The sequence below is a fragment of the Erythrolamprus reginae genome, chromosome 6 (genome assembly GCF_031021105.1).
Source record: "Erythrolamprus reginae isolate rEryReg1 chromosome 6, rEryReg1.hap1, whole genome shotgun sequence".
Lineage (NCBI taxonomy): Eukaryota > Metazoa > Chordata > Lepidosauria > Squamata > Dipsadidae > Erythrolamprus > Erythrolamprus reginae.
Genome location: NC_091955.1, coordinates 83,491,135 through 83,501,131, shown reverse-complemented (window position 1 = coordinate 83,501,131; position 9,997 = coordinate 83,491,135). Strand labels below are relative to the sequence as shown.

General features: G+C 44.1%; 1 protein-coding gene across 1 annotated transcript in view; it reads right to left on the bottom strand.

The window, feature by feature from the left end:
- Window positions 1-480: 480 nt before the first annotated feature.
- Window positions 481-9,997, bottom strand: part of ADIPOR2 (adiponectin receptor 2) — a 35,295-nt gene continuing 25,778 nt past the window's right edge. The window contains exons 5-8 of the mRNA XM_070756478.1: window positions 9,655-9,841; window positions 6,466-6,653; window positions 5,058-5,251; window positions 481-3,095 (exon numbers count right to left, since the gene is read on the bottom strand). Coding sequence (XP_070612579.1) covers window positions 2,967-3,095; window positions 5,058-5,251; window positions 6,466-6,653; window positions 9,655-9,841 — 698 coding nt within the window. The 3' untranslated portion in view covers window positions 481-2,966. The remainder of the gene's footprint in view (window positions 3,096-5,057; window positions 5,252-6,465; window positions 6,654-9,654; window positions 9,842-9,997) is intronic.

The window sequence follows — 9,997 nt, the reverse complement described above, 5'->3', positions numbered from 1 at the left end:
ACCTACGAGACCGCCTTCTGCCGCACGAATCCCAGCGACCGGTTAGGTCCCACAGAGTTGGTCTTCTCTGGGTCCCGTCGACTAAACAATGCCGTCTGGCGGGACCCAGGGGGAGAGTCTTCTCTGTGGTGGCCCCGACCCTCTGGAATCAGCTCCCCCCGGAGATTAGGATTGCCCCCACCCTCCTTGCCTTTCGTAAACTCCTCAAAACCCATCTTTGTCGTCAGGCTTGGGGGAACTGAGACATCTTCCCCTTGCCTATGTAGTTTCTGTGCACAACATGACTGTATGTATGTTTTTATTTACTGGGTTTTTTTAGATTTTTTATATGTATAATTGGTATTTTAGATTTTAATTATTAGATTTGTCTCTACGTACCGTTTTTATCACTGTTGTGAGCCGCCCCGAGTCTACGGAGAGGGGCGGCATACAAATCTAATAAATACAAATACAAACAACAAAAGCAAAAATCCAATCCCGTTTTCCAGTTGTTCTTTTTATTAGAAGTTCAGAATACAACAAGTAACGGGGATTCCCTTGGCCGGAGACCCCTCCCCAGTCTTCAAAATCCAAGATGTGCTTTGTTGCCTTCAACAGTGAGCAATTAGAAATGAAAAGAAAATACTGAACAAGGCCACTAGTTAAAGGGGGGGAGCTGTCTATCTCAACTACCAGCTATGCTGAACCCTGCACGCACACCCACACATGCACGCACACCCCAAAAGAAAGCAAAGCGAACCTCCAGTTGCTGAGAGTAAGGCGTTCAGGTGCCAACCTGGGAGGAAGTCTCAGCGAGCACTGCAGAAAAAAAGTGCACAGCTATGCAGTTTTCATATTGGGACGCACGATATCTTGAGTTAAGGACAGCAAAACTGGTGCGTTGTGTTGTGTACAGGTTCTGTGCTGTTTGGACTGGATTGCAAGTGCCACATTCAGAGTGAGCATCCAGAGTGAGGAGATATATTCTCTGCTGGTGTAGACAGAGATACACCTGCAAAAGCGCTTCTCAAAACAGGTAAGCCCAGGTGTGATATGTATCACCACTTCCCCACCTTAAGCAAGCTGTCCTTCTACCGGCTGATTCCATAAACACAAAACTCCAAAGTTTCTCATAACTGGTTTCCCAGTTTGGTTGAAGGGATTCGGTTAATACTGTTCTGTTTTTTTTTTTAGTTTTGGGATCAACACGCTGAAATATATTAGGCTGAGATTTATCGTGATCCTCTCCAGAACACACCTGTATTTGAATTTGCCCACAAGAACCAGCTAGGCACCTCCTGCAGGTTTAAATACTTAAGAGGAGCCCATTTGAGAAGAAGAGCTAAGGGGAAGACCAAGGATTTCTTTATAAAAATGTCACGTTTTAAAACCATAACCAATTACGTTGCCCCACCATCGATCCCCAATAACTTACTATATAGGCTAAATTATTTGTCCTTACGGGGCGTCTAGTCTGTGAATTCTGCATTTTGCTCAGGTGTTTCTCTCTAGATTCAATATTTCTCACCAGCAATAAACATAACTCTTCTTACTTGTCCTGCTGGCTGCTTTGTTGTGCCATAACTCTCTCCTCCACAAATACTCCTGGCCTCAAATTCCATTAAATTGGAAACATTTTTGAAAGCGCTCACAACTTTCTCTTGGCACAAAACGCTACTTTAAACAAGCGGTGGAAAAGTCTATCCTGTGGGATGGTTTGCCTTTTCACTTATTAAAAACCGTGCACGCTATTGTCCTAAGGCCCGGGAGAAAGAGGGGGAAAAGGAATGGCAGTGTTTACTATTGCAGCCTGCAGAGTTCAGTTGGATTTAATACAGACAACCGTGGTGTGGTACTGTCACTCAGCAACACACAAACATACACACTCAGAGAACCCATAACGGATTAACACGTGGACACCCTCATCCTCTTCTTAGAAAAAACCAAAAACCAAAGTTGTTTCCTTGTGTGTACGTACATCCCATCCAGCTTGAGACCATTTCCACCCCAGGCCAAATCACCTAGAAGGTTGGTACCCAACAATTGCACTTGGATCAACAAAACAGCACATCCAAAAGAATGGTGAAACACTGATGAGACACCCACCCCCCTCAAAAAAAAAAAATCAGGATATATGCCACATTGTGCCTTAAGTCATCGAACCCCCAATGTAGCAAAAGGCCAATGAAGGAATCTTTTTTTAAAAAACCACCCCAGAGGAGAGCTTAGAAGGCAAGACCTGCTTTCTGAACAGGTTAATAAGCTGTTCTTTGCTCTCGGGCCTTGCAGGCAGCGGACTTGGGTCCCCTGGATCGAGACAATCAAGATACACCAGAATTAGGAAGAATTGCAGGATCCGGATGCCCGATTTCAGGAGTCTCACCTAGCTTTCTTGCACGCTTAAGAATTTGTGCAAAGTAGAAAACAGTGTGTGGTGCTGACATTTTGCAACCAATACAAAAATCCATCTCCCTCCCCCCCTTTTTTAAAACATTTATAGAAACTTTTTAATCAAACAGAAAGTTAGAAATCTTATTTACATTGGGGGGGGGGGTTTCCTCCCAAAAAGGGCATCTAAAAATCAACTGACCTGAACAAGATACAAATCTTAATTAATTAAGCTAGATTTTTTTTAAAAAAAAAGAAGAAAAGAAAAGAAAAAATTGCCAAGCTCTTCCCCAAGATAACCTCTCTTAATTTTCTACAAATAAATATGGCATTGAACATAAGCTGATTAAGAAAGGGTTTGTTTTTGTTCTGTTTTTTCTTGCTTCGGTTGCAGATCCCAGACATAAGTTAAGATTTAAGAATGTCCACGTCTTCAGAATCAATTCACTCCATTGTTTGAGGTATGAATATTTCTCCCAACTTATACTTTAAGATTCCCTGCAAAGCTTCCACACTATTGTAGGCGAAAGTGTGGGATTGAACTGCTCCCATGGTTCAGTTTTGGTTACGATCCTCAACAGGGGAGGGTTGGTTTTTTTTTACTCCATCTCGTTCTCTGAGCAGCCTCCTCCAACGGTGAAACGGAACTCTTGAAGATTCGAAACGCCGTGGAAGTGCACAAAAGCACCAGCCACCACGAAAACATGAAAGAGCTGATGGGAGTGGAACTACAGGAGAGGGGGGGGGGGGTGCAAAGGGAAACAGAGAGAGAGAGAGAAAAGGCACTATTAGAAAATGAAGGGGCTTTGTTTAGTTTTGTTTTTTGGAACAAGTACAGAATGATAACAGAAGTCTTACAAAGCTCCTAGAAACAGGACTAGCCTGCTAAGGGACAAAGGAACAATTTACCGTATTTTTCAATGTATAAGAAGCAACTTTTTCCTCCCTAAAAGAAGCTAATAATTTGGGTGTGTCTTATACTCTGAATGTAGCTTTTTCCTCTAGCCCTAACTAGCCGCTAACGATCTTCCCAGCTCTTACCTTGCAGACTCTTTCATTGTTTCTCTCTGTAAAGAATGTTTTCCAAGCTCTAAGTCTTTGCAGGTTTTTTTTTCATTACTCTAACTTGCTCTGAGTAAATTTCTTTCCAGACCTAAGTAGGTGCTAACGATATTCCCAGCTCTTACTGGCTTGCAAGCTCTTTCATTGTTACTCTCTGCGAAGAATGTTTTCCAAGCTCTAAGTCTTTGCAGGGTTTTTTTTTCATTACTCTAACTTGCTCTGAGTAAATTTCTTTCCAGACCTAACTAGGTGCTAACGATATTCCCAGCTCTTACTGGCTTGCAAGCTCTTTCATTGTTACTCTCTGCGAAGAATGTTTTCCAAGCCCTTAAGTCTTTGCAGGTTTTTTATTGCTCTACTTGTTCAGAATGTTTCTTTCCAGCCCTAACCAGGTGCTAACAATATTTCCAGATTTTACCAGTTTGCAAGCTCTTTCATTGTTACTCTCTGCGAAAAATATTTTCCAAATCCTAAGTCTTTGCAGAGTTTTTTCCATTGCTCTACTTGCTCAGACTGTTTGTTTCCAGGTGCTAATGGTGTTATCAGCTCTTACTGGCTTGCAAGCTCTTTCATTGTTACTCTCTCAGAATATTTTTTTAAGACCTTAACCAGGGGATAAAATCATGTGCTGAAGCTAACCAGACTAAGGACGCTAGCCAGATGAATACCTGGCAAGCAGATTCTTTTCCCTATTTTCCTCTCCAAAAACTAAGTTGTGTCTTATACTCCGGAAAATATGGTATCTGCTAGGAAACTCTTCTTGTTCCATGTCCTGGAGCCCAGTAGAGGGTAATTTTGCACCTGTTTTTGCATTGGCTGCCGATCAGTTTCCGGTCACAATTCAAAGTGTTGGTCATGACCTTTAAAGCCCTACATGGCATTGGACCAGAGTACCTCCGGAACCACCTGCTACCGCACGAATCCCAGCGGCCGATAAGGTCCCACAGAGTTGGCCTTCTCCGGGTCCCGTCGACTAAACAATGTCGTCTGGCGGGCCCCAGGGGAAGAGCCTTCTCTGTGGCGGCCCCTGCCCTCTGGAATCAACTCCCCCCGGAGGTTAGAACTGCTCCCACCCTCCTTGTCTTCCGTAAACTACTTAAGACCCACCTATACCACCAGGCATGGGGGATTTGAGACATCTTTCCCCCAGGCTTATTATAATTTATGTTTGGTATGTCCACGGAGAGGGGCGGCATACAAATCCAATAAATAGCATGTGCTATTTGGTTTTTAATTATGATAGGGTTTTTAGTTTTTTAATATTAGATTTGTGCCATTATAATATTGTTTTTATCGTTGTTGTGAGCCGCCCCGAGTCTTCGGAGAGGGGCGGCATACAAATCTAATAAATTATTATTATTATTATTAAAATGAGAAGGGCAAATTTGCTCAGAACTGCTCTTTCAAAAAGCTGCATTTCTATAGCCAAATGCCACTCTGACTCCGATAGTGAACACTGAGATAGTTCAACTATTTCCCCACCCCCATTTCTGGAAAACCAATGAATTTGCTAGGTGCTGTGGTTTCAACTGCCTAATCCGCCTTCTGTTTCAAACAGAGGCCCTGCTAGAACTGCCTTAGAGCTTCAAATGTAGCATATATGCCTGACAGGTCGTCGCTATACTTACCCAGATGTCACATTTGCCCGGGAAAAATCTCTCTGGTATACGAGCAGCATACAAGCCAGCCCCGGTGATGTACAAACAGGCCATGAGGGCCAGCCACCCTATCTGACCCATGGTGGCAGCCTTGAGGAGCCCTTCCGAAATGACAAAGTGCAGGGTGGGAATCACGCCACTAAGGCCCAGGGCCAGGAACACTCCTAGGAGACAAAGGAAGGGCATCGGATTCAACCTTGCGTTGAGAGAAAGTGGATCAAGGCAAAATGAGAAACAAAACAAAAAAACCCTGCCAAAGCTCTTTAATGTCTAAAAGGCTTCCATGAACTGAGAGGATTGACTGTTCCAATTAATGACAGGTAGTCCTTGACTGACGACCCATAATTTAAAACATGGAAACATAGAAGATTGACGGTAGAAAAAGACCTCATGGTCCATCTAATCTGCCCTTATACTATTTTATACTGTATTTTATCTTAGGATGGATATACTGTATGTTTATCCCAGGCATGTTTAAATTCAGTCACTGTGGATTTACCAACCACGTCTGCTGGAAGTTTGTTCCAAGCACCTACTACTCTTTCAGTAAAATAATATTTTCTCATGTTGCTTCTGATCTTTCCCTCAACTAACCTCAGATTGTGCCCCCTTGTTCTTGGGTTCACTTTCCTATTAAAAACACTTCTCTCCTGACCCTTATTCATTAATTCATTCATTCATTCAATTTTTTAATGCTGCCCTTCTCCTTAGACTCAGGGCGGCTTACAACATGTTAGCAATAGCACTTTTTAACAGAGCCAGCCTATTGCCCCCACAATCTGAGTCCTCATTTAACCCTTTAATATATTTAAATGTTTTGATCATGTCCCCACTTTCCTTTTTGTCCTCCAGACTGTACAGATTGAGTTCATTAAGACTTCCTTATAAGTTTTATGCTTAAGACCTTCCACCATTTTTGTAGCCGGTCTTTGGACCCGTTCAATTTTATCAATATGTTTTTGTAGGAGAGGTCTCCAGAACAGAACACAGTATTCCAAATGTGGTCTCACCAGCGCTCTATACAGCGGGATCACAATCTCCCTGCTTGTTATACCTCCAGCTATGCAGCCAAGCATTCTACTCGCTTTCCCTACCCATTTTGAGACTGTCATGTAAATTGCAAACCAGCGGTGAGATAAGTTAGAACCCACCCCTGGTGTGAAGTGATATTCACAGGGCGCTAACAAATATGTTTTAACGTTGTCACAAGGCCTTCTGCTATAGAAACACACACATGACTGGAATGTTACATTATGCAAATCTTAGTGACAATTGCCTTATGTCATTTCAAAGGGGACAGCATCCTTTAGGCAAATTCAATTTCTCATTCCACCTCTGACAATGCAATGTGTCACAAAGGCCACTCCAGAAACCTCACCTGCTCGTACTCCTCGATATTCAGGGGTCGCAAACATATCCCACTGTGAAACTATGATGGCTGCAATGCCCAGGACACAGATCACGATCAGATAGATGAAACAGGGCTGAGGGTTGCAGTAAAAAGAATAGTAAAGCCATGGGACGAAACTGCCCATAATGAGAAGAGCAATCCCAGAATAGTCCAGCCTAAGACAAAGGAGGAGAAAAATGTCATTTGTAGAGAACGTCACATCCCCCAGCATCCTTGTCTTCTCCTTTGTCACACCCTTTTCGTGGTGCTGATGCACCTAACTTTATAAGCCATAAGAACCTGCCTGATCTCATCTGTAATACAGTTACATTCTGAAAATAAATTCTGGATACTGGCAAAAGTATAGAAAAGAACAATTCTGGAGATCTGTATTCACCCAGCTTGTGAACTTTAAATGTTAAGGCATATGTAGTCGATTGATCCCGGAAACCAAAACTTTTGCAAACTTTCCCAAACAGAGGAACTGTCTCAGCTTGTCAAGGCTTCTTTATTTCCCATCTAACCCTAAGACAGTGATGGCGAACCTTTTTTTCCTCGGGTGCCGAAAGAGCGTGTGTGCATGCTATCGTGCGTGCGCGATAACCACACCCATAATTCAATGGCTGCGGAGGGCAAAAACAGCTCCCCCCTGCCCCCTGGAGGCCGGAAACTGCCTGTTTCCCAACTTCTGGTGGGATCAGTAGGCTAGTGTTTCACACTCCCCAGGCTCCAAAGGCTTCCCTGGAGCCGGGGGTGTTGTGGTTAGCTCTGGTCCAGCTCCTGTCCCAAGGACTGTGGATGTGGGGGAGACATCCACATGCTGCAGGCCTGTTTTGCCCCCCCCCCGGTGGAATCTGCTGATGAAGGCTCCTCTGACCAAGAAGACACGAGTGACAGGGAGGAGGAGAGTGTGGTAGACAGCTCAGAAGGAGATCAATTATCTAGCTCCTCCTTGGATTCAGAACAAGAGTTAATGATTCAGCCACGCATGCGGAGAGCGATGCATAGGCAACAACTGAGAGATTATTATCAAAGAAAATGAGGCCACCTGTGGTTGGGTGGGGCTGTGGTCATTAGTGAGGCTGCTATAGATAGCAGCCTGTGGGTTTGGCCATTGTGGAGGATTATCTGATCGTTGTGTTTCGTGACTGCTTTACTGACTTTGACCTTTGTGTGCTGATTTTTCCCCGCTTTGAAACTAAACCAGAGCAAAGTGTGTTTCACTTTGAGAAAGAAGAAGGACTGTGAATTGCCTCACAGCTGCAAGCTAAGTATCACAGAACTGATAAGGGACTTGTACAAATTACCAGTTTGTTTGGAGATGAGTGCTATTTGCTATACCAAAAGAGGGCTTAGTTTAAGTGACTTTTCATTATAAAGAACATTGTTTTGAATTTTCAAACGTGTGTGTGTCTGAAATATGTACCTGTGAACTTTTGGGAGAAGTCTACCAGAAAGCCCGACAGAACAGGGGGAGAGTAAAAACATCCTCCCCCATCCCCTTGGGGGCTCTCCAGAAGCCAAAAACACCCTCCCAGAGCCTCTGTGTGAGCAAAAAATTAGTTGGCTAGCACACACATATACGCTTGAACTGAGCTACAGCAATGGCTCGTGTGCCGGCAGATATGGCTCTGCATGCCACCGGTGGCACCCGTGCCATAGCTTCACCATCACTGCTGTAGTGGGTGTTTTTTTAATATAAAAACAAGGCTCCATTTGTTGTGCAGTTGATGAAACCTCCTTAAGGTTCGTGAAAACAACACCTGCTAGTCTGTAAGAACGCTGATCTTGGGCTGGGTGCAAAAACAGAAAAGTAGCTTGGGTGTTGCCGGGCTGTGGAGCAGGCTAAGTGTTGCAAATCCGTGGGTTAAAAAAAGCTGGAGGTGGCTTGCAAACTCCAGCGGGCCTGACTTCCCTTCACCTGCTGGAGTTTGCATACGCTGACTTGTTGGTTTGCCCTGGCTTGCTGGTTGGGAAGGAAGGTGGAGTCTTGCGAGGACCAACTGATTCACACTTGCTAGAGCCGCCTGATCTCCCTTAGGTGCACGAGTGGCTGTAGGGATCCAGTGGGATGAGATAGCAATTGCACTTATATCCCGCTCCATAGTGTTTTACTGCCGTCTCTAAGTGGTTACAGAATCAGTGTATTGCCCATGATCTGCGTCCTCTTTTTACTGATCTCGGAAGAAGGGAAGTCTGAGTCAACCTTCAGCCGGTGAGAATCGAACTGCCCAACCCGACTGTGGCCTGCAATATTGCATTCTAACCACTGCGCCATTGTGGCTCTTTGGGTGGGGGGTGGGGGAGCGCTGCAACACCCCCTCAGTCAGTTAACTGCTCCTTCAGGGGTGCCTTAGCGGTCATTAACTTTGAAACCAGGTCATCCTAAGCAGGTAATAACAATTAATTTAATTTAATTTAATTTAATTTAATTTAATTTAATTTAATTTACTCTTATTTACTTTAAGTAACTTGCGAAAGACAAGGAGGGTGGGGGCAGTTCTAATCTCTGGGGGGAATTGATTCCAGAGGGCCGGGGCCGCCACAGAGAAGGCTCTTCTCCCGGGGCCCACCAAATGACATTGTTTAGTCGACGGGACCCGGAGAAGGCCAACTCTGTGGGACCTTATCAGCCGCTCTTACCCGTTTGCAAGCTCTTTCACTGTTACTCTCTGCAAAGAATGTTTTCCAGTCTTTTCAGGGTTTTTTCTATTGCTCTACTTGCTCAGACTGTTTCTTTCCAGGTGCTAATGATGTTCCCAGCTTTTACTGGCTTGCAAGCTGTTTCATTGTTATTTTCTCAGAATTTTTTTTAAAAATTAAGTCCTTAACCAGGGGATAAAATAATGTGCTGAAGCTGACCCGACTAAGGACGCTAGCCAGATGAATACTTGGTAAGCAGATTCTTTTCCCTATTTTTCCTCTCCCAAAACTAAGGTGCGTCTTATATTCCGGTGTGTCTTATACTCCGAAAAATATGGTAGCTTACAGGACAACCTATCTACACACAATGCACTACCATTTTTCAAAATATATACATTGACCCGCCAATCCATTTTGCCCGTGTGTTAAATCAATTGCTGATTTCTTCAGCCTTTTCCCTTGCCCAGATCTAAAAAACAAAATAGGAGCAAACTAGGAATTTTTAAGCTCACGGACAATCATTAAAATGCTTACTTGGAGAAGAGCCTGGAAACCCCTTCTGAATGGCAGTAAACTGTGTGAAAAAGCCATGAGAAGGAAAGGCAAAGGATGGCTCCCAAGAAGAACAATCCAACCACCACTTTCTCCTGAACGGGCGCTACAAAGGACATATTTGGCCGGAACATGTAGAAGATCCCCAAGCACAGGAAGAACACACACCCTAGACAAAGGAAGACATGGGTATTAGGAGACATAACCACAAAATACAGTGGTCCCTCGTCATACGAACTTTCCGAGATACGAACCCGGGATTCGGAAATTTTTTGCCTCTTCTTCCGAACTTTTTCTGTCTTACGAACCTGCCGCCCGAACGCCG